At 45.6% G+C, this 24,922-nt stretch overlaps 1 protein-coding gene across 2 annotated transcripts in view; it reads left to right on the top strand.

Annotated features, from left to right (window-relative positions):
* The window catches only part of Mtmr12 (myotubularin related protein 12), a 95,219-nt gene extending 81,936 nt beyond the window's left edge, over window positions 1-13,283 (top strand). For both annotated transcript variants that reach the window (XM_075975861.1, XM_075975862.1), the window contains exons 12-16: window positions 988-1,058; window positions 3,659-3,831; window positions 6,023-6,190; window positions 7,088-7,249; window positions 10,569-13,283. In XM_075975861.1, the coding sequence (XP_075831976.1) occupies window positions 988-1,058; window positions 3,659-3,831; window positions 6,023-6,190; window positions 7,088-7,249; window positions 10,569-11,138 (1,144 nt within the window). In that variant the 3' untranslated portion in view covers window positions 11,139-13,283. The remainder of the gene's footprint in view (window positions 1-987; window positions 1,059-3,658; window positions 3,832-6,022; window positions 6,191-7,087; window positions 7,250-10,568) is intronic.
* The last annotated feature ends 11,639 nt before the right edge of the window (window positions 13,284-24,922 follow it).

Below are 24,922 nucleotides of genomic sequence, written 5' to 3'. Positions count from 1 at the left end.
TGTCCTAGAACTCAAGATCTGCCTGTCCCTTCCTCCCACTGGGTTGGACTGCATTTTATGATTTCTGTTTATAATTTCTTTGTACATTTGATAAGAATTGTCCAGCACTCTCCCTGCTTACAAAGAAGTACAGTCTCTAAGGAAGACAGTCTGAGACTACAGGAAAAAACTGTGACCGTTCAAAACTAACGGAGATGGCAGTGCTGGCCTCCCAGTGGGAAGGACACTGACTTCTCATTGGATGTTATCCTGAACTTTATGTTTTTTATTTCTTATTCTTAATGTCAATGCATCATTTTGGTTTAGAACTGAGTCTCAGAAGAGTTATATTGCATTTTCTAACTCACAGCTCCTCTCAGCTGCCATTAACTAAAGGACACAGCAGAGGCAGCTACAGAACAGATGTGGGCCAGGGACTACTCAGCCTGTGCCGCACCTGAGGAAAGGCAACTCTTCCCATCCAACCTGCGTGTTCTCTCTTATATTTATCAACCTTTTTTTTTTTTTAAAGATAGGGTCTCTTCATAGCCAGGCTAGTCTCAGCTCCCAAGTGCTGGGATTTTTCATATTGCTGCAATCACAGTGGCTATCATTTGTACTACTGAATAATGTTCCAACATGCACACGCATGCACACATAAATTTGTACTCAGTTTGTCAATGAGCTCTCATGTACACATAAATTTATACTCTGTCAGTGAACTCTTAGGTTGCTTCTGTGTTTTGACTAGTGTGAGTGTTGGTGTAGTGTGTGTGGAGGTGTGGGTATCTAGGATCCTTCTTTTCCTTTAGTGTGTGTGTGTGCTCTTATATATCCATAATTTTTTATAGGTAGGTGAGTATCAGTAAGTAGTTATTATTTCCTTTTCTAGCCTTTTAGCATGAAGAAATACAAGAAAACTGAAAACAATTCACACTGCCTCTAAACTTGTCTATAGGACAAGCTCCAGAACTAAGGCTCCTGTTCTCATCTCTCTTCCATGTTTAGACGCTGCCTGAAGAAAGCAATAGAGATTACAGAATGCCTGGAAGCACAGAATATGAATGTTCTGCTCTTGGGTAAGAAAGCACATGGGTGACTTCGTTCACTTGGAGTCAACTTTTTTTTTCCCTTGGTTTTTTGAGATAAGGTTCTCTGAGTAACAACTGCGGCTGTCCTGGAATGAGCTTTGTAGACCAGGCTGGCCTCAAACTCACAGAGATCCACCGGCATCTGCCTTCCAAGTGCTGGGCTGAGAGTCAGCTTTTGTTTTGTAGCTATAACTTATGGCATGGCGTCAATTTGTTTCTTCTCTCTCTTCTTTTTTTTAGCTCCTAATTCTTTGCCTCAGATTTCACTGTTACAGTTTCAAACAAAATCCTTTCACTTGGACCTTGCAGATCCACTCACAGCCCAAGACAGAATTGTTTGGTGTCTTTACCCAGCAGTCTCTGGGATGCCCTTTGCACAGGAGACCTGCAGATGCATAGAGTTCTTGCCTATGTGTGGACAGCTTTGTGCAGTTGCCACGGGAAGTGCAGTGTTGGACCGTGGCTTTCCTCTCCTCAGTGGGGTATTTGCTGTGCTCTGGTGTCACACAGTCTGTAAAAACCCCATCAGCCACCTGCAGCAGAGCTGTTGTGAGTGCTTAGATAGGAGCTAAAGCATTACCTGTTCTTTAGATCTTAGTTCAGTTTGTTTTTGGGGTGGGGGGGTGCGTCCTCACTGTGTTGCCCAGGCTGGCTTCAAATTCCTGGGCTTAAGTGAGCCTCACAAGAATCTGGAACTACAGACGTGTCGCCATCCTGGCCTGCTTTGTAGAGGACCTGAGGTTTCTAGCCTGATGCTCCACATTGAGTGGGCCGTCTCCTGGATTCTGCCTCTGGTGTTCATCACATCCGTGATGCTTCTCTTATTGTAGCTCCTAAGAGCAAATTGGAAAAAAAATGTTCCTTCTCATGACTTCTGGATCACCTGGTGCTAGCTCACCAGCTTAGTACTGAGTGCTCTTACTGAGCACCTTGTGTGAACAGAGCTCTATGCTTTTCCTTCTAGACGCTTACAAACAATGGGAGCATTACCTTAAAACTATTCATAAAGACACAAGAAAAATATTATTGGAATTCTGAATAGCTCGTAAAGAGGGATGAGATCTGAGAGGTGTGAGAGCCCAGAACAGATCCACCAATCACGGAGCTGTGCACTGTGAAGTCTGGTTCTGGTGGAAGTGAAATGTCCCACCCCTCTGGCGTCTTGACCTGTCTTCTGCAGTCTCGTGTTCTAGCCTCACTGCTGTCCCCTAGGGTGTAGCACCAGCACCTTCGGATGAAGAGGAAGATTGCCTTCCAGATGGGCTGTCCTGTCAGCATTAGAGGGCAGGTGCAGAGATGAGTTAGGTCTCCAGAACCTTCATTAAAGACAGAAGGGGCATGGTAGCATGGACTTGTAAGCCCAGCCCCGTGGGAGAGGAGACAGGACCACTGGCACTCAGTGGACAAGAAGGCAAGCCCACTCCTGAGCTGCAGGCCAGTATGTCCTCCAGGCTGGCCTCCACATGCACACGCACTCACACACATCCATTCATCCACAAACCCTTGTATAGGTCGTTCTGTTTGTTGTGGAGGAGTGCAAGCCTGAGCTCTAGTGCATCGTAATATTCTAGGGCACAGGAAGAGAGGGTGCTTGCAGCATGAGTGTAGCTCTAGTTCTCGAACCCTCAGGGTACGGCTCCATTGCTGGAGAACATTTTTTTAAAAAGCATTTTGAGCCAGGCAGTGGTGGTGCATGCCTTTAATCCCAGCACTTGGGGTGGGGTGACAGAGGCAGGCAGATCCCTGAGTTTGAGACCAGCCTGGTCTACAAGAGCTAGTTCCAGGACAGGCTCCAAAGCTACAGAGAAACCCTGTCTCGAAAACAAACAAACAAACAAACAAACAAAAAAAGGCAATATGAATTGCACCTTTTTGAATGGTGTGGGGGATAAAGAGGAAGCCATGGGAAATGTAGACCTGGCTTTAGCATCTTCATACTCTAAGAAGAATACATGACTGTGGCTGTTTGTTTGCCATTGCTCTCAATCAGAAGTGTTAGGTAAGTCTGTGAAAGGACTTGGGCTTTGTGGGTTTTATGAAGTGCACTCCAGGTGGTGGTCACATGGAGGATTATCAAGAAGAATTCCTCCTGTAGGCTTGGCAAGGAGAAGCAGGCACCTCTGTGCTTCTCAGACAGAACAGAAAAGAGTCTTGTGACTGAACCAGTCATTTGATGCAAAGCAGCCCGTGAAGGACAGGAAGTAGAAGAAAGGGTTCTGAGTCCGGAGCAGTGAGCAGTGACTCAGGCTTTCTCCCCAGGAAAGAAATGCAATGGACTTCATCTGCAGTCAGGTGGACCATCAATGTTGCTAGCTACTCCTTTATGGTACCTGTGGATGCCATGTGCTAAAAGTGGAGTTTTCAGTGCTCCATTTGTTCAGTAAGCAGATCTCTGCTTAGCACACTACCATGTGCTGGAACTGTCCTAACAAGCCAGAAGCAGTTTATCTCTCCCTGGTTGGCCCTTGTCTATAGGAAGTAAGATAGACCTTGGTGTGGGGAACCCTGCTCTTAGCTGTGTAGGTGAGAGCACTGCCTCTTAGTAACACCGTGTCTTTCTCCTTGGTGCTCTTGCTGGGCCCTTCTAGAAGAGAACGCGTCTGACCTCTGCTGCCTCCTCTCCTCTCTGGTGCAAGTGATGATGGACCCCCACTGTCGAACCAGGACTGGGTTCCAGAGCCTCATCCAAAAGGAATGGGTCATGGGTTGCCACTCTTTCTTGGACCGCTGTAACCATCTCCACCAGAATGACAAAGAGGAGGTGAGTGCCCTCACTGCAGACTGTTGCAGTCCTAGGGAGAAGGGTTCCCTCTCATCTGGTCACTGTCCTCTCATAGAGGCTTCTCAAGTGCATACTTGACAGACATCAGCAAACTGGTCAGCTCATCGCAGATGCTTTGAATGCTGTAAACAATATGGAAATCCTCCCCAGGACAGAAAGGATATCAATAAGTGTGTTCAAAGTCTTCTAATTGTGTAGAGTAAGGCTGTATATACGTTTCATACTAAGAGAAATACTGGTTTTGTAACACTTATTTACAAAATAACTCAGGAAGAAAAAAATCCTTCAAATCTTGGCTAAATTAAACTTTGTAGTTGGTGATGTTTGATGTCTAAATTTGCCACAGGAAGTACGCTTAACACTAAATTTTCTTTGTGGTGGTGCCATCCATTGTTAGAGCCTTTGTAGTGCCAAGAGAAGTGTGCCCTGAGTCACAGCCTTTTCTGTTTCTTTTTGGGTATCATTGCTGTGTTGTTTGGGCAAGGGTGTTTGGTTATATTGCCAAATATTATATTGGTTGTCCTGGAACTCAACCTTCCATCTCATCATCCCAAGTAGCTGGGATTACATGCACGCACTACCACACCCAGCTTGCTTCTCTTTAGATGAATGGCTCAGTGTCTCAGATCTGGGAGTTGTTTTATGTTTCGATTTGATTTAATTTTAGACAAGGGCTTGTGTATCCCAGGCTGGTCTCAACTCATTCTGCAGCCAAGGATGAACTTGAAGTTTAATCCTTCTGCTTCCACCTCCCAGGCACTGACATTATAGGCCTATAACACCACAACCAGTTTTGTGCAATGCTGGATGTGGACCCCAGGGTTTCAATGGTACTAGGCAAGTACAGAGCCACACCCCCAGTCTTAGTTAACATTTAGCTCATCTCTAGAGTGTGGTGTGCTTTTTTAGGCAACACCAATATAAACTCCTTGGTTCTCTCTGATAACTCGTGAAAGAATAATGGAACCAACTTTATTTAATTAAATCATCTATAGAATGAACACATGCCAATAATGTGAATTGTGGCTTTTCTTATTCTGGATCTCTAATCAGCATGTCTGTGATGCAGCATAGCTTGGCCCAGCATGCTGTGTGAATAGAAAGCCTGTGGCTTCTGCTCCTCGGGGCTTGACAGGTTCCTGGAGAGCCTCAGGCCTCTGTCACTATGCCTGCTAGTTCTTTCAGGCCAAACCTGTGCTCTTCTGTATGTTATCAAACTTAAGAGAAATCACCATCTCTCAGTCTTGAAAGGGACTTGGAGGAAGTAGTTTGAAAGGCTAATGTGATTTCCATACTTTGATAGACAGAGAGGTCTTTGGAAAGATGTACTTTTGCATGTCTTGAGAAAGAAAGACTGTCAGACTCCGTATCTAGTTAGCAAAGAAGTCAGAAGTCAGTAGAAGGTGTTCACTCAGCACACATAATCCCGGGTTACTGTACAGTGAGGTTTTACATTTTGCTTAGTGATGTTGCCCATAATATGTGCTGTGAAACCTCTCAGAACCAACATGCGGTCCTGGAGAGCTAGGTGGTGTGACTTAACGATGTTACTGATGGAGAGCTGGCCTTTTGTCCAATAGTTCTTACTGCTGTTCTACCAGCTCCATGTGAGGCCTGCGTCTCTACTCTTGTAGAAGGTGGACACTATCACATCGTTGCCTTACCCTGTTAGAGGACCACTGGTGGATCGAGAAGACAGTTCCATGAAGTGGTAGCACAACAGAGAAACTGCCAGCAAAGACTTGCCCCTGAGTAGTCTTCAGAACCAACCTTGCCTGTTTCACGGGGCAGAGATAAATACTCCCATTTTATTGACAAAATGTAAAATGGCAGTCATCACTAAATCCTGTTTTTGCAGCAGAACACTGTGTAGAAGAATGGAATTCATTTGATTGGTGTTTAGTGTTCCCTATCACCAAAGCTGATTGCAGGCACTCAGGTGTTAGTTCACTTCCTTCTGTGGTTTTAGATACTTGTCTTTGACACAGTAGGAACTGCTAACCCACAGGGAGGTGGTCTCCCCTGAGAATGCTCATTACTTGGAAAGGATTGTCTATTGTTTGTTTCCCAGAGGGGCAGGGCTCAGAAGCTCCTGATGACTGTTCAGTGAGCTCAGGACAGTTCGTGCTGGGCCTAGGCTTCCTAAATGATGTGTTTTGTTTCCACATAGGTCCCCGTGTTCCTGCTTTTCTTAGATTGCATCTGGCAGCTGGTGCACCAGTACCCCCCAGCATTTGAATTCACAGAGACTTTTCTGACTGTTTTGTCAGATAGCTTATATATACCTATTTTCAGCACCTTCTTCTTCAATTCGCCTCATCAAAAAGATACTAACATGGTAAGAGTCCCTTTTAGAGACCCCTGGGCCAAAGAAACTGCATCTTACAAACTCAATTCATAACAGTGGCTCTGATTCATAACAGTATTCAATACTGGTTATGCGCCAAACATTGCTTCAAGTGATTCCCAGCTATTCCTACCTGGGGACGTATTTAGTCCTTGCAGCACACTGTAGTTATATATTGTTATCCCTGAGGAAGCTGAAACGCAATAATCATCTAGCCCAAGATCATATAGTAAATATTTAAGATTGGAGTTTGGGAATGGAGACAAATTAAAAGTTATTCTTTTTGAAGGTAGACCAGATGCCCTCTCTTTATTACCTTCAAGCCTAGAGTTATTCTGGGAAAAGAATGGACTCCAGGGTTTTGGTTTTACATCTGAAAGCCCTTTTGTCCCCACTCAGCTCAGCCTGTGCTCCAGGTGTAAAGTGTCTCTGTTAATCTTCATGCCTTCATTTAGCCCTCTCCTGCCTTGGGACGGACTTTTAGTTGGTAAATTGCCAAGTTCAACAGGGAAGCAGAAACAATGGAACCTGGCGTCTTAGTGACACAGCCCTGGGGTTCAGCCCTGTAGCTTGCCAGCTTCATACACTCAGACAGTTCACTTCTGTTTTCTGAGCCTCGGTTTCCTTAGGGTCAAGCTGGTAAAGTAGGGGTTAACTCACGCAGTTGTTGCGAAAGTGCCCAGTCTCGTAGCTGCCATAGACCACTAGACCACTGAAATAAGGGCCCTTCTCACTCCGCCACCAAGAGCTTCTGCCTTGAGAAATGCAGCCTGTGTGCATTCATTCTCAGCCCCAGCCGAGCACTCTTCCTGAAGCCTGTTTCTGAGAATGTGTGTTTGCTTTCCAGCCATTCCTGGGAGCCATGGTGACCTGTGCTTGTTTTGGCAGGGTAGGAAAAGTGTGAATCCACAAAGCAAGCCTTTGACTCTGCTCACCGTGTGGGATTGGTCAGTACAGTTTGAACCCAAAGCACAGACATTGCTCAGAAACCCTCTCTATGTGGAAAAGCCAAAATTGGACAGGGGCCAGCGGAAAGGATCACGTTTCAAAGTAAGATGTGCTTGTTTTAACACCCCACCAACAGTGGCTCCTCCATCCTATGCATGCAAGGACAAACACTACTTCATGGATCTCTCTGTTGGTGTGTTCCTTCTTAATACGGTGTGCAGTTGGGGTTTGTAGTGCTCAAGTTTTTGGGGCTCATTAGCAGTGCCTTCAGCAAATCTGCCTTTGTGCTGATGAGACATGTCACTGAGGCTGCCGCCGCCACAGTTATGCTTCATGGAATTGTGCCTCTTACCCCGTCTCTGTATCGCTGGTAGAGTAAGGAATCATTGATTACTAAGGCTTTCCTCCACATATGCCAGTTTATATATTTCTTTTTTCTTTTTCTTTTTTTTTTTTTTTTTTTTTTGGTTTTTTCGAGACAGGGTTTCTCTGTGGTTTTGGAGCCTGTCCTGGAACTAGCTCTTGTAGACCAGGCTGGTCTCGAACTCACAGAGATCCGCCTGCCTCTGCCTCCCGAGTGCTGGGATTAAAGGCGTAGTTTATATATTTCATAGCAAGACTTTTTCTTTCTTTTTAAGAAAATTTTTACTGTTTTATTTTATGGGTCTGTGTGTTTTATCTGATATATGTCTGTGAACTACATGTGTGCTTGGTGCCCGCAGAGCCCCTGAAATTGGGTTTATAGTCAGTTACGAACCTCCATGTAGGTGCTAGGAATCAAACCTGGATCCACTAGAAGTCAGTGCTCTTAAACACTGAGCCATCTCTCCAGCCCCAAGACTTTTCCTAATAAACCTATAAGCTGAGAGTGGCTAGCTTTGTATCTCCCAGCTCTACCTGCTCTACTGTTGTGACAGAAAACAGTGGTCCTAAATGATAAGAGGGCCCAGTGTTTTACACAAGTGTCACCCCAGCATTGGCCCCTGGACTAGAGTTTTCCAGCCTGTACCCTAAACCACAAACAGCAAGTCTTTATTTTCCTTTTAGATACTTCTTCCTGATTTTACTAATTATTCTACCCTGAAGTTCACTAACTGACACACAGTTTGAACAACATTACCTAGCTCTGTCACCTGGCCTGCAGTGTCTGACAGAGCCCTCAGTGATGGCAAACCCACGTCCAGGCATGTCGTTGTCTTTCTCTCTCACCACTGTCCTTCCTATCCTGCCTGATCCGCAGTCCCTGGAAGCCTTGTCAGTTCAGGCACGGAACAGGTTCTTAGTCTAAGGAAGCTGGGATCAGGTGAACCAAGACCAGCACTTGGGGACAGTGACAGCTGCCGAGCGCTTAGCCCGCCTGCCATGTTGCCCTCTTAGTTGTCCTCAGGCCCAGAGTAGATGCTTCCCTTTCCTGCAGCTGGAGCAAGATGGCTGCACGTCAGCACAAGTCAGCCAGAGATGAGCTTTTCTTTGGTGTGCCATGCCCCCTGGTGGCAGCCTGCACTAGAGTCACAAAACTACCGGGTGCCTATGGGGTAAGGAGCCACTGAGACAGCTTTGTCTGATGTCCTCCCTGTCTCCTACTAGAGCCAGTGGCAGTTGATGTGAGCCAGGGGTGGGAGGATTGCAGGTTGTGTAAATGAAACAGGATTGGAGGTGAGCTACAAGGAATTTGAAAGCCTTCCTGTGAACACCAGGTGCCAGCTGGGATACCATGCTGAGAGGACACATGGGAGGGGGTGTGGGTAGAAGCTTCCAACACCAAGCAACACTTGGTGACATAGGTTCCCTTGTGGGTTTTTTTGTCCCACATTCCTGTCCAACTCAGCTTGGTAAGTATGGAGAAGAGAGTCCACTGATGTCTGGTGTCCTTGCTGTCAATGGATGGAGAGTCAGATTCTAGTCATCTCTGGGTTGTGCTGTTAAGGGTAACTTTGCATGTGTGTATATTTTACTTATTATAAATTACTACTTATTTCCATAATCTGGAAATACTTTCTTTGTAAATTTTTTTTTACAAGGATACACGCTAGTAAAAAGCATGTTTGAAAATTGGAGTGCCAGCCTTAAGATAATACTTTTACTCTAGTTTCCCTTTGTTTGTGTTAAGACCTCACATTGTTGGCTCAGGCTGACATGAAATTATGTAATCCAAGCTAGCCCTAAACTCCTGGCAGTCTCCTGTCTCAGCCTTCCAAGCACTGGATTACAAGCATCACCTACTGCTTATGGCTCTCTGCTCCTACTGTGTATGAATGAACACCTTGGGAGCAGAGCAGTTGGCAGAAAACAGCGTCTCCTCACATTTATTTGTACCCTTTCCTTTGGGCATCGATGAAACCCACAACCTCTGACCTATCTTCATAACCCTCTCATGGTGTACCCCAAAATATAATGCCTTGCTTTGCTACTGAGAAAGCTAGCAAGCAGGAACGAAATGTAAAGCTCTCTTGTTTCTTGTTGTGTGCAGCCTGTCAAGAATATCTGGCCAAGTTAACCCGTTCCTCTTGGCCATTGCCTCTGCTCCCAATGCCTGTTGTCTGAGAGAGACATGTGACTTCAGCTGGAGTTCTCACTGAGTGCCTGATAAGCTGAAAGGTTGTTTTGTCTGTGGGATAAGATCTCCAGGTGGTCAGTACTAATACCTGAAGATGTTCAGAATATTACTGCAGTAAAGAGTTCTTAAGTTCTCCAAAAAGAAACATTTCTTCCCCTTAAATGATACACCAAGAGTGGTGGCACACACCTGTAATGCCAGTGATTGGAAGGGAGAAGCAGGAGGACCCCAGTGTTTCAGGCCAGCCTGGTTTACACAGTGGGTTCCAGGCTGTCCAGTGCTATGTAGCGAGAGACTCTGTCTCAAAAAGCCCCCAAGACTGATGGAAATCATTAATTGTAGTTGTTTCTCTAAAGTACTCTGTGTCCATTGGTACCCCTCTTGCTAAAAGGACTAGTTTGTCCCAGTATGCCTTTCTTTTTTTTTTGGTTTTTCGAGACAGGGTTTCTCTGTGGTTTTGGAGCCTGTCCTGGAACTAGCTCTTGTAGACCAGGCTGGCCTTGAACTCACAGAGATCCGCCTGCCTCTGCCTCCCTAGTGCTGGGATTAAAGGCGTGCGCCACCACCGCCCAGCCAGTACGCCTTTCTATGCATACTGGTTTCCTGGTTTCTTTCATTTGTTGATGGCACATCATGCATATAGATCACTCAGTGTCATCAAGAACAGGAAGTCCCTCTCTGTGTGCTATACCATTTTAATGGACACACATGAGATGGCAGCTCTGACGTCCCTTGACACTGCTCACAGCAGGATGCTGCTGCTCTTTATTGTTGTTATTATTGTTATTGTTATTATTATTATTATAAAAACAGTTGTCACCTTGCCTCTTAACCAGATATTCTCTTTTGTGTTTTCTTTCAAAGCATCAACGACAACTTTCTTTGCCGCTTACCCAGTCTAAGTCATCTCCCAAAAGAGGATTTTTCAGGGAAGAAACAGATCATTTAATCAAAAACCTTCTAGGCAAGAGAATTAGTAAGCTTATTAACTCCTCCGATGAGTTCCAGGACAACTCTCGAGAGTTTTATGACAACTGGCATAGTAAGCCCACAGACTACCATGGGTTGTTACTGCCTCACATCGAGGGGCCAGAAATCAAGGTGTGGGCCCAGCGCTACTTACGTTGGATTCCAGAAGCCCAAATCCTGGGTGGTGGCAGAATGGCTACTATGAGCAAACTCTTGGAAATGATGGAGGAAGTGCAGAGCTTGCAGGAGAAAATCGACGCGAAGCCCCACAGACAGGAGGCTGTGCACACACAGGCACCGTGCCTGCTCAGGAACTCTGCCCGCTTGTCCTCCTTGTTCCCGTTTGCACTGCTCCAGCGACACTCATCCAAGCCTGTCTTACCCACCAGTGGGTGGAAAGCTCTGGGAGGTGAAGATGACCTGGCCAAACGAGAAGACGAGTTTGTGGACCTAGGGGATGTGTGACCTGTCTCCTCAGGGACTGTGAAAGAGGCACGCCAGAGGGTGGGACAGTTGTTCCCTGGACTGGTGTAGGAGAAAGTGGAGGCTTTCAGGAAGAGAACTGCTTCTCCTTTTCTTTCCCAGGTCTGAAAGATGATGCAATTAAAGCCGTGCCTCTAGTATTCATAGGAAGGAGTTCCTCTTTGACCTGTCATAGGATTGGGGTCGCTTCCTGACGCCTGTATAATATGTACACAAAACGCCTCACTGCCAGATTGCAGTGAGAGCTTCCTCCTTCTGTCTTTTCTGTGCCAAGATAATTACGTAGCCATTGGCAACAAGAGCAAGGTCAGCTTTATGTCGTGTCTGTAAATGGAGAGACAGAGGTATTAAGATACATGCTTGGACTTAAACCACAGCATATTCCAGCACACCCGTGGGCACGCACACACACACATGCACACACAGTAGAAAAGCTGGAAACTTCCACTGGTGTCATTCTAACATTCAGCCCCTCCTTCGCGGACTGTAACAAGGCGGTGGTGGTGGCAGCCACCTGCCTTCTTTCCTTTGCTGACATTCCCACCTTCCTTCTTCCTGCTCCATGTCATCTGCACTGGCCACCGTGGTGCAGATCATCCCAGTGTCTTGCTGCTGACCTGTTATTAAACTGGGGGATCCTTTTGTCTTCCCAGCGGAGTACCCATTCCTTGGAACCCCTCCATTGTGAGCATGCATTTTGCCTTCTACTTATGTATGGAGGCTCATGGCACCTGGACTGTGCCTCCCTGCAGCCCCTCAGCTGCTCCCCTCGCCGTCCCCATTGCTGTCATAGATGCTGGGGTAGGCAGGTCACTTTTGAATGTGGCTTTCACAGGAAAGCAATCTTAAGTGTCAGACGCAATTATCACGGGATGCCTCAGTGACTTAAAAAGCCATAGAAGAAACTCAGCTCTGCCTGGCCACCTTGGATCTGCTGTTTTAAAGATTTCTATTTTTTTAGGGTTTGAAAGTCTACTTTGTAAGGATCAGTCCTGTCGCTCTCACGGAGCTAGGTCCAATCCCACAGAAGGCACGGAGTGTGGAGAGGGGGGGCGGGCAATGTCTCAAGAGTTTGCCTTTCTACATTTGCTGTTCTGGAGCGATCCTGTTGAGGAAATCTTTCCATTGCTCACAGGCAATAAGGCGTTTTGAAACTTCACAAAGAGTTCCTTCTGATTTGCACTGAATCATCTTCTGTACATAGTGATCATTTTTCCTCTTCTCCCCTCCACACTACTGCACAGGCCAGGTTGGTGTGTGGAGTCGGCAAGATGAGGGGAGGTCAGGATTTATGTTTCTAGGACCAAATGCACTCAGTCTTGGTTGCCTTAAGAGTCTCTCAGGCTAGGTCCGTGCTCAGCCTGTGATAGGGAATTCTAAAACATGCAAGTCCTTAGCTCCCTTAGCTCGCATCTTCGAGTTTACTAAACTATCGGTAACCGCCGCTTCCTCTCTGTCACTACTTCCCAAATACTCAGCAGAGAGAACTATTTTTGTTACCATATTATAACGTGAATATTTCTATGGTAGCCTCTACAGTCTTAGTGATTTCCTTTCCAAAATGCCTCATGTGATGTTTCATGCCTCACAAGGTGTGGTTTAAGGCACAAGGTCATGACCCTTATTATAGCAGTTGAATGTGCATTGAAATATTTTTCTATTTTTTTAAAAACCCCAATAGTAAAAGTAAGCAAGCTGTTGTAACCTATGTGGTCATGACAGTTTATGTATTTATATTTGAAACCAGATTTCTATAACTTGTATTTGTGTATAGAACTTTCCATGGGTTTATATATTGTTAATTTTTATCCAAGACTGAGATGTGGATTGTGCTTAACATTAAAAGATAAAATAAGACCATTTGTTTAAAATGCACTGTGCAAGTTTGGAAGTGTATATTAATAACTTACTGTATATAATACCTGGCGTTTGTTTATACCTCCAAGTTTTTACACTGAAGAGAAGCTAGCTTTAATTACATTCGAAAATGTTAAGGGGATGAGCTATTAGGCTGAGTCAGTATAAACGCACAGTTTATTTTCTGGTGTTAATGAAAGTTTATACTCATGTCTCACAGCCCTGTAGCTGACTGCAGAGATTAAACACAGCTTAGAAGCAGCACTGTGATTGATGTGCGTGCTCTGACTCCCGCTTTGTCCTTCTCGTTCATTCAGGGCATGATAAACCTGCCGTGGGTTCTGGCAGGTGCTTCAACACACAGCTCTGGTAAGCTCAAAGCTGTTCTTGTGGACCGCCCCTGTGTATGCGTACACCCAGGTGTGGTTGGCAGGTGATGGATACCAGTATCCAAACAAATACTTACAATTCCTGATGACGATCATATGCTGGAAGATGGGTAGTGAGCTGGCCAGCAGGTAATCCTTATGACCCTGGGTTAATCCCCGGGACCCAAAAGGTAAAAGAAAAAAAAAACTGACCCCCATAGGCACCTGCTTGTCTGTGCTCCCCACACAAAATAAATAAGGGTAATTTCTGGTGCTATGAAGAAAAAGTAAATAGGGTTAGAAGCCCTCCAGGGTGAGTAAAAGACAGGACTCTTTGGTGTCCTTGAAATGAGCTGCCGTTGCACCTTTGCTCTGTGTTGTTACCCCCCCCCCCCGAGACAGGGTTTCCTGCAGCTTTGGTGCCTGTCCTGTAACTAGCTCTTATAGACCAGACTGGCCTCGAACTCACAGAGATCTGCTTGTTTCTACCTCCCGAGTGCTGGGATAAAAGGCGTAAAGCCACCACCACCCGGCAAGGATAGGGGCTTATATCATTCAGGTTGGAATTATGTTGCTTGTTTTGTTCTGAGAAGTTCTGTCTCTCTGGCTCCCCATGCCTTTGCTTGTCCACACCCTGAAACACCCTTCCCAGTCTGGCTGGTCTCCTCTCCTGTAACCAAAACCCAGCCTTGAGGTGCCCCACGAATCCAATAGGCTCTTGTTGCTGCCACATTACTCTCAGACTTAATTTTGTGATGATTTCTTTATTTTTATATCATGTGCATGAGTGTTTGCCTGTACGGATGTTGTGTGTGTACCACTTGTGTACCTGTTACCTGAAGAGGTCAAAAGAGGTCATTGATCCCCGAAACTGGAGTCACAGATGTGAAACTAAGGTAGGTCCTCTGCAAGAGCAGCAAGTGTCCTTAACCACTGAGCCATCTCTCCAGCATTTCTCTCCCAGCCCCTTCCCCAACTTCTTGCTTAGATATTTTTATTATATTCCTTTTTAAAAAAATTATTTGTATTTTATGTACATTGGTGTTTTGCCTGCATCTATGTCTGTGTGAGAGTTTTGAATCTCTGGAACAGGAATTATAGACAGTTGTGAGCTGCCTTGTGGGTGCTGGGAATTGAATCCAGGTCCTCTGAGAGAGCAGTCAATGCTCTTAACCGCTGAGCCATCTCTCCACCACCTGTATTATATTCCTAACTTTTTAAGACCCTGGAGAGTCACAGCTTCCTTATTTCCCCATCTCTTGGTCTTAGGCAATCTGAGGTTTCTCACTCAATTTTTGTACAAATAATAAAACCCAGAGACAGATACTGGAGTGCAAGCTGAATGATCAGAGAAGCAAAGCAGCCAACCACTAGAGAGCTCTTACCTCTATGAGATCCTCTGACTGAAAAGAGCGAGATCCTCTTTCCCTTAATCCTCAGGCTGAATGCTCTGAGCTCCTGTCTCCTCCCGCCAGGGTGACCCCGAACTCACAGAGACCCATCTGCCTCTGTCTCCCAAGCGCTGGAATTAAAGGTGTGTGCCACCACTGCTTAGTCTCTGTGGCTAACTAGTGTGGCTAGCCCTGCACTCTGATCTTCAGGCAAGCTATATTTGTTAGCTCACAAACAAAATATCACCACACTCAATTTTGCTTCTTGTTTTTAGCCAAGGGTATGGTGGGGGCACTTAATGAAGGAATAAAATGGAGCATTTCCTTCTGTCCAGTAAGAAACAAGTTCCTGTTAAGAACGAGCCCAGTGCTTCACTGTCCTTTCATGGGACAGACTATAGAAATAACCCAACTAAAGCCCATTTCTGAGCTCTGGCTGTAGTGGCTCTCCAGGGCTGTGGTCATGTACCCACTGCAGCTCACATTTACAACACCATGCTTGGGGTAGGATGAATTGGAGCTAAGCATCTGGAGTATGCGTGCTTGTGCACACACACATGCGCACACGCACCCTGCTGTAGGCTCTGCAGTGCTGTGTGATCTCACACGACTTTACGCTTCTGTTCTGTGTAATCTTGACTGTCAACTTGATTCACCTAGGAGCTAAACTTGAGGGCTCGTCTGAGGTTCAACTGAGATAGGAGGACCCACCCTGGATGTGGGCAACACTGATCCATGGGCTGCTGGAATTTAGGCCACACAAAAAGAGAAAGCCAACTAAGCGCCAGCCGTCTCTCTGCTTTCACAGACTGCAGACACAAGTGACCCACCACCTGATTCTTGCTGCCGTGAAAAATGCAGCCTCAAACTCTCTCCCTCCCTCCCTCCCTCCCCCCCTCTTAATTTGTAACAGCAACAAAAAAGCCAATTGATAGATGTATCAAAAATCTTCCACTGTGTATAACCCATGCACCACCCTGAAAAGTATTAGGATAGGCAAAGGAGAGGGGTGATTCCAGCCTGTCAGAAAACTGTTGTAGTGCTTACATGTGAGACTGACGGCCTGACCAGCATGGGCAATGCAGCCAATGCCATTTCAGAGGAAAGTATCTTGTTCAGTTGGTGGTTTTATGTCTTTAACAACAGGCTTTGGTAGCCTACTTTGTGGCTTAGGCCTAGTCTTTTGTCTTTTATACTGTCTTTTGTAATCAAAGGGCATGAAGATTGTTAAAGTGACTTTTTGGCCACTTATTTAAAAAAAAAACAACTTTATAGTCTTATAAAGCAAACCTATAAAGTACTTATAAAGTACCCCACCCAGCATGCATAAGGCTCAAATTCAGCTTCCAGGAAGTGAAAATTAAAAAAAAAGGGGGGGGGGGGAAGATTGATAAGTAACTCTGGACTGTTGGATGATCGTGAGTGTGATGTCTGTAGTTACTGTGTGGTGGTACTAACATTAAGTTGGGGTAATAGATCTGTAGAAGACAAATAGCAACAGTGGAATGAGTAATTAGACAATATGTGCATTTACCAAGCTTTCTTTATATCCCTGTGCTGATGGCATTCTGTTTGTTTCCTTTGAGACAGGGTCTCACTACATAGCCCTCCCAGTCCTGGAACTCACTACATAGGCTGGACTCAGAGATCTGCCAACCTTGGCCTCCCAAGGGCTTGGATTAAAAACGAGTGCCACCATGCCTGGCTACAGTTTTTATACTAATTCAGGACGATGTTTAAATGCTCCAAAAAATAATTGGAGACACAGGAGGGGTAATATGCATAGGAGTGTATTGGTCATTTAAGGGAGGAGAGTTGCCCCAGCCTTATCAAGCTACCTGGCCCTAGAAAGATACGATGGGTTCAGGAGAAGAGGAAAGTGGTTCCTGTAGTCATTCTGGAAACTGAAGAAAGCTAGAACATCTGTGCCCTCCCCAGCCCTTTCTCCTGGTTTGTCTGCAGCACCATCTGCTGTCTAGATCCCTGTTCTCAATACTTTCTACTCTGGTCCCTTCTCTTTAGTCATGCCCCCATATGCAGCTTGGCTTGAATTGTGAACTGGAGAGATGGCTCAGTAGTTAAGAGCACTGACTGCTGTTCCAGAGGACCTGAGTTCAATTCCCAGCAGTGGTGACTCATAACTATCTATAGTGAAATATGATGCCCTCGTCTGGCATAGTCATACATGCAGAGAGAGCACTCATTAAATAAATAAATAAATCCATTTAAAAAGGTATTTTAAAAAACCTCGGAATTGCTGTTATTTAAGGTAGAAAACATTCCGTGGGTGTGTCAGGGTTGACACTGGAGATGCTGTAGAAAGCATTCTGTGAGTGTGTCAGGGTTGACACTAGAGATGCTGTAGAAAGCATTCTGTGAGTGTGTCAGGGTTGACACTAGAGATGCTGTAGAAAGCATTCTGTGTGTCAGGGTTGACACTGGAGATGCTGTAGAAAGCATTCTGTGTGTCAGGGTTGACACTGGAGATGCTGTAGAAAGCATTCTGTGAGTGTGTCAGGGTTGACACTAGAGATGCTGTAGAAAGCATTCTGTGAGTGTGTCAGGGTTGACACTAGAGATGCTGTAGAAAGCATTCTGTGAGTGTGTCAGGGTTGACACTAGAGATGCTGTAGAAAGCATTCTGTGAGTGTGTCAGGGTTGACACTGGAGATGCTGTAGAAAGCATTCTGTGAGTGTGTCAGGGTTGACACTGGAGATGCTGTAGAAAGCATTCTGTGAGTGTGTCAGGGTTGACACTAGAGATGCTGTAGAAAGCATTCTGTGAGTGTGTCAGGGTTGACACTAGAGATGCTATAGAAAGCATTCTGTGAGTGTGTCAGGGTTGACACTAGAGATGCTGTAGAAAGCATTCTGTGAGTGTGTCAGGGTTGACACTAGAGATGCTGTAGAAAGCATTCTGTGAGTGTGTCAGGGTTGACACTAGAGATGCTGTAGAAAGCATTCTGTGAGTGTGTCAGGGTTGACACTAGAGACGCTGTAGAAAGCATTCTGTGAGTGTGTCAGGGTTGACACTAGAGATGCTGTAGAAAGCATTCTGTGAGTGTGTCAGGGTTGACATTAGAGATGCTGTAGAAAGCATTCAGTGAGTGTGTCAGGGTTGACATTAGAGATGCTATAGAAAGCATTCTGTGTGTCAGGGTTGACACTGGAGATGCTGTAGAAAGCATTCTGTGAGTGTGTCAGGGTTGACACTAGAGATGCTGTAGAAAGCATTCTGTGAGTGTGTCAGGGTTGACACTAGAGATGCTATAGAAAGCATTCTGTGTGTCAGGGTTGACACTAGAGATGCTGTAGAAAGCATTCTGTGTGTCAGGGTTGACATTAGAGATGCTGTAGAAAGCATTCTGTGAGTGTGTCAGGGTTGACACTAGAGATGCTATAGAAAGCATTCTGTGAGTGTGTCAGGGTTGACACTAGAGATGCTGTAGAAAGCATTCTGTGAGTGTGTCAGGGTTGACATTAGAGATGCTGTAGAAAGCATTCTGTGAGTGTGTCAGGTTGACACTAGAGACGCTGTTTGGTCTCAGTGCTCATGAGCAGAGGCCTTTCCTTAGGTGTTCTCGCTCTCTTTTGAAAGGCAGACCAGTCTTCCTCCCCAGTCCGCAACAGAGGTTATTTTCAACATTGCAGTCAGATTCCTGGTGAATAGTCTGGGTTGGCTCTCATTTGGGGCCCAGCGCCTATGGAGGATACTGTTCCCAGTGAAGGCATCTTCATCTCTTTGAATTCATAAACAGACTTTGAGAGCTTGCTCTTTACTGTCACCAAGTCACCCCCACCCCGTCCTCACATTTTGTAGTAGTTTGTATTTTTCCATGTTGATTGTGGCACTGGCCTCATGAGAGGCCACACAGTTTAGTTGATAAGGAGGGGCTCCCTGAAGCCTAACGCCCAAGTCCACCCCGTTGCTTTGTGCCTTCTGAAGCTTCCCTTACCTTGGGTCTATCTCCATGTCTTCAGTGGTTAAGAGTACTTGCTGCTCTTCCAGAGAACCAGCGTTCAATTCCCAGCCTCAGTATGATAGCTCACAACCTTCTGTAACATCAGCTCCAGGGGATTCCATGCCTCTGTTCTCTGAGGACACCTACATTCCTGTGCCCACACCCATCTGCAGACATACATAACTAAAAATAATAAAAATTTACCCCAGACGGTTTAACATGGTATGTTAAAACTATGTTAGAGGTGGGATGTGGCTAACTGGAAAAACTGCAGAGGCCCCATCCTCATTCCTTCAAATCACAAGCCTATATAGGACCAGCAGCCTAAGGAGCAGAGCAAGGTCTATACCCTCCCTGTCACAGTCCGTAGACCTGCTGGCCTCAGGAGTGAAGCTTTCCCAGAAGGTGTACAGAGGCCTGAGGACAGAGTGGGCCTTCCCTCAAGCGGGGAACATGCTTGCTTTGTGTTGTTAATAAGCATTTATATACTTGGAATCTGTGGTCTGGACCGCAGAGCGCCAGCTTCTAAGGGGCTGCCATGCCCTCTACAAGCTGCTGATATTTGCCAGAAGAGTGGCATAGTTGCTGAATAACTAGACACACTGTGTCAGCTGGACTTTGTCACCATGGTGCAGTACCTCCCAGGAACAGCTGGAAGGAGGAAAAATGGATAGGTCTCCTGGTTCCAGGTCGTGATCACTTACCTCCATCGTGAGAAGCAGTGCATGGTGGCAGCAGGGATGCGTGGTTGCTATGGGACACCTTCCCTGGGGAGAGTAATGGCAGAGGAACTCCTGGAGTAATTCCAGCAAGAATTCATTCTGTGTATTTGGAGATTGCAAAGGAGAAACCAGTGGCCATCCAGCTGACCTAATGCTCTGGAGAAAAGGGCCCCCCAGTTACAAATCCAAGTAACATGTATAGGTTTGAACAGGGTTACTTGAACATTGTTACAACGTTGCTAGATTTAACTGTGGTTTTCCTAGTATCTCAAGGCCACTGAGGTGAAAGTCCTCCGCTGTTCAGCAGGTCTGTAGAAGTGGGATTGATTTGCTAAGGGAGTTTCTGCAGAGCGGTTGTCTCTTAAGATGGTTCTGTAATTGTTTTCCCAAGGACAGAAGCAAGCAGAAATACAGCAGCAGAACTTAATATTCCTTGTTCTTGACTATGTTAGAAATAAGGCTTCCAATTAGGTTTCATAATATAAAACAGCATTTTGACTGTTGCAGACACCACACACACACACACACACACACATATACATCATATAAATCATATATGTTATGGACATATATGGATGTATATATATAGAGAGAGTATAGAATATGGGCCAGGCATTACTTACAGAAGCAGAGATGACTCAGAAGCATCTGCATAAATAAAAGCCCACTTCAGCATGAGTGAGGACCTTGGCTCACTCATATAGGACTGCATTACCTATAGGTAGCTCAAGAGATGAAGCCTTCCAGGTACCTCCCCAAACTTACTGCTTATCTAACCTTGGGAGTAAAGGGGTCATGTGTAATTTATTTAGTCGATTTCAGGGACTTCCTGGGTTGTTTTTTTTTCTTGACACTTGAAAAACTTTCCTTTAGAACTTCCTGCGTCTAAGGAGCTTCCTTCGAGGATGGAATGTTTCAGCTCAGAGGAGACTGCTTCTCAAAGTGGGTACACCTCATTCATGGTCAGAAAGGGTAGCGGGGAGAGAGAGGGAGCAGGAAGGAGGATATGAATGAATGTCTGCACTCATGGGCTTTCTCTTTTTCCCCTTGAATACCACCTGCGCCCTTATCTAGAAGATGACACTAAGTTTTTAAGATTCCCTTCTCGCTGGGCGGTGGTGGCACACACCTTTAGCCCCACACTTGGGAGGCAGAGGCAGGTGAATCTCTGAGTTTAAGACTAGCCAGGCTCCAAAGCTACACAGAGAAACCCTGTCTTGAAAAACAAATAAACAAACAAACTTTCTTCTCTTAGTAAATTATGTCTGGAAACACCTCCCAGACACATCCAGAAGAGTGCGTTACTCACAGGCACTTTTCAGTCTAGTTTAGTTGATAATCAAGGTTAACCATCACCTTGCCTTAGGTCAGTTTGTGACAAGCTAAAATATTTACAAGGAATGCACTTATGATTCCAGTTACTAGACATTTTGTCATAGTTGTAGCTGCAGGCCTCCTCTTGTTCCTTACAGTCTGTCCTGGCTGGTTTTATGTCATCTTGACACAAATTAGAGTTACCTGATTTGGGGGAACCTCAGCTGAGAAAAATGCCTCCATAAGATTGGGCTGTAGGCAGGCAAGTCTGTAGAACATTTTCTTCATTAGTGATTGATGGGAAAGGACCAGCCTATTGTGGTTAGGAACATCCATGGGCTGGTGGTCCTGGGTTCTAGAAGAGAACAGGCTGAGTAAGCCACAAGGAGCAAGCCAGTAAGCAGCACCCTGCCATGGTCTTTGTATCTGGAGGTCTTCTGCCTCCAGATCCTGCCCTGTTTGAGATCCTGCCCTGACTGCCTTGGATGATGGACTGTGATATGGAAAAGTTGCATAATAAACCATCGGGAACTGCAACCATAAACCCTTTCCTCCCCAAGTTGCTTTTGGTCATGGTGTTTCATCACAGCAATAGGAAGTATAACTAAGACAGAACTGCATGGGAGTCCTAGTCTACGGTCTTCTGCTGCCATGGCTGTTGCCAAAGGGCTTTGTTTAATATCCGGATGTCTTAGTTTAATCCTTTTAGGAGTTGATTCTGAGACAGCAATTGGGTGCAAACAGTACTTCTGTAGTAGTCCTGAGCAACACTGAAGGAGCACAGAACTGATCTAGGAAAGAGAAAACAGACAATAAAGAGTACACACATGGGCTGGAAAGGTGGTTCATCACTTAAGAGCACTTGCTACTTTTGCAGAAGACCTGGGTTTAGATCCCAGCCACCATGTGGTGGCTCATATCAGTCTGTAACTCCAGTTCCAGGGGATCTGGTGTCTTCTGGCCTCTGTGAGCACCATATGCAGGCAAACACATGCATAAAATAAAAATAAAATATTTAAGTGTATGAATGAAAGCCAGGAGCAGTGGTGTATGCCCTTATTGCCAGCACTTGGAAGGCAGAGGCAGGAGGATCAAAGTTCAAGGTCATCTTCAGATTTGAGGCCCACCTGGGCTGCGTGAGACCTTGTTTCAAAATAGGTGTGTGTGTGCATGTGGAAGATGACACATCAACCCTTTTCCTCTCTGAGGGCTGCTTGTTCTTGGAAATCTGCTGGCGTGTATAAATACCACTGAGATATGGGCAGGGCACCTTTGCTGCAGCCGGAAGGGCCCTTAGAGGATTCCCTCCATGGTCAGCTAGGGACAGCAGGTTTGCAAAGCCTTCAAGCGTGGCTCCTAACTATCATAGTCTAGCCTAGATTAACACACTAGTAACCCCCAATCCAGGCGTCCAGGCCTCTGTGACATGAAGCAATCCCCAAATATCTAGTTGCTCTTCCTAGTCTCAAGGAGGCCTCTGGATTGGGTGTCTCATCTACTTCTCTCAATGTTGCAAAACCAGCATGTGCATTCTGTTTCGTAAATGCCTTGGTTGGTGTCAGATTTATCGGGGTCTAGTGGAATTTAGGGGAGGCCACTGTTCTAGACTGAGTTTCTGTACCAGGCCCCAGAAAACCAAAATGAAGTCATTCATGCCACGTAATTAAACAGCAACCTTCAGGAAGGAAGAAAATCCCCAACAGACTAGCCATTATTCCTAAGCCAAAAGACAGCACCTAAGCTGCAGGGGCCCAGGCAACAACGTGAGTCAGTGTAGGGAAGGTCCCTGTGCCTTAAAACCTCACAAGAAAAACAAGCCGCTGTTAACCTACCTGCTGTTTCCTTGTTCTTGCTCAGAACAGCCTTGGCAAGGCAGTTCTCCTGCCCTGCACAGAAGAGAGCCTTTCTACATTAAAAAGTTAAGAAGTATATTTATTCATTTATAATTTCATACATGTATGTAGTACATTCTGCTTGCACTCATCCACGCCCTCTTTTGGCTTTCTTCCAAACCTATCCATGCTCCCTCTTCCCCGCAAGTTCCCCTTTGTGTTTGTATATTTTTATTTTGTCCTGTGACCCAGTGATTTTAACCAAGACTGTCTGTGTGACCTGGGTATGACACTATACAACTGTCCCTAATAGATTTGACAGTGGACCCATATATAAAGCTGCCCGTCCTCCCACGCCCCTGAATTCTTCAGTAGCCAATAGTTCAGCAGGGAGAGCTATTCCACGAACTCCCCACTCCACCGATAACTGGCATGGGTAACCACAACTACTCTGTGTTCATGACTTCAGTTGCTGGGTCACACCCAGAAGACAGCATGTTGTTGTTTCCCTGTCTTCTGGACCTAACATTATCTCCCCCTCTTCTGCCACAATGTTCCCTTAGCCTTTGAGAAGGTGGTATAAATGCCCTGTTTAGAAATGAGCACTCAGCTGGATGATGGTGGCACACGCCTTTAATCCCAGCACTCGAGGCAGGTGGATCTCTGTGAGTTCGAGGCTAGTTCCAGGACTGGCTCCAGAGTGACACAGAGAAACCCTGTCTCAAAAAACCAGGAAAAAAAAATGAGCACTCAACTATCCCTTAGCACCTCGATATAGTCAAGAGTTTCTGCAGTCACTCCCTTCATTGTAAAGAGAATGGCTAAGGGAAGCATTTGTCCATGGTTATAAACATAGAAGTTTAAAAAATAGTTTGACACCATGTCAATAAGCTAAAGAGTAGTGAGATTCCCCCCTAGGGTCTTCAGCCTCTTCAACTATGAGGATTTTTGTTGTTGTGTTTGTTTGTTGGTTTGTTTTTTCAAGATCGAGATTCTCTGTGTAATAACCCTGGCTGTCTTGGAACTCTCTTCGTAGACCAGGCTAGCTTTGAACTTACAGAAATCTGCCTGCCTCTGCCTCCCAAGTGCTGGGATTATAGGAGTGCAACACCACTGCCCAACTGACCATGAGGTTTTGCTTGGGTTTGCAGTAACAAACTTCAAGTCCCTCCTGCACACTGACTGAATCCAATCATAAAGCAGTTATTCTGCCTATGACAGGGCAGAATAGAGCTAGGTGGGAAAACTAAACTGAATGCTGGGAGAAAGTAGGCAGAGTCAGAGAGATGCCAGGTAGCTATTGAAGGAGAAAGATGCTTGCCAGAGTTTGGTGGAATCTTGCCGGTAGGCCACAACCTTGTGGTGATGCACAGATTAATAGAAATTGGTTAATCCAAGATATAAGAGCTAGCCATTAAGAAGCCTGAGCTAACAGGCCAAGCTGTGTTGTAATTGACACAATTTCTGTGTGATTACCTTGTGTCTGAGCGGCTGAGAAACGAACAAGCAGGCTCCGCCTACATTTCTCTTTATCTTTCAATCAAAGTGTGTGGCATCTTCAGCAATAGGGTCTTATCATCTAGTTCTGGTGGGCAACCAGGAGGGATGAATAGAGTCTGTTGCTTTAGGGACTTTGGTGCCTCCCTGACCAACAGTTTGTAAGAAGGTATCTCACATGCTGATTCTAGAAGCATTGTTATTTGTCCAAGCAGGATATAATTGCCCTTCTAACTCACATTTTTTAACAGTATAGGCATGCTTCACCATGCCTTGTCTTTTTTTTTTAATTTTTATTTTATTTTATTTTATTTTTTTTCTAAATTTATTTATTTATTAAAGATTTCTGTCTCTTCCCCGCCACCGCCTCCCATTTCCCTCCCCCTCTCCCAATTAAGTCCCCCCCCCAGCCCGAAAAGCAATCAGGGTTCCCTGTCCTGTGGGAAGTCCAAGGAACCCCCACCTCCATCCAGGTCTAGTAAGTTGAGCATCCAAACTGCCTAGGCTCCCACAAAGCCAGTGCATTCAGTAGGATCAGAAACCCATTGCCATTGTTCTTGAGTTCTCAGTAGCAAGGAACTCAGGACCACAAGGGGTGCACCCACACACTGAGACAATGGGGATGTTCTACTGGGAACTCACCAAGGCCAGCTGGCCTGGGTCTGGAAAAGCCTGGGATAAAACCGGACTCTCTGAACATGGCGGACAATGAGGACTACTGAGAACTCAAGAACCATGCCTTGTCTTAATGTGACAAATGAGGTTCAACAAGTTTATTGCTACCCAATTTGTCCCCCTCCCACCTGCAGGTATCACCACTTGG

Source organism: Microtus pennsylvanicus, chromosome 6 (genome assembly GCF_037038515.1).
Source record: "Microtus pennsylvanicus isolate mMicPen1 chromosome 6, mMicPen1.hap1, whole genome shotgun sequence".
NCBI classification, from domain to species: Eukaryota; Metazoa; Chordata; class Mammalia; order Rodentia; family Cricetidae; genus Microtus; species Microtus pennsylvanicus.
Note: the sequence above shows the minus strand (reverse complement) of the source record. Positions and strands in the feature narration are given on the sequence as shown.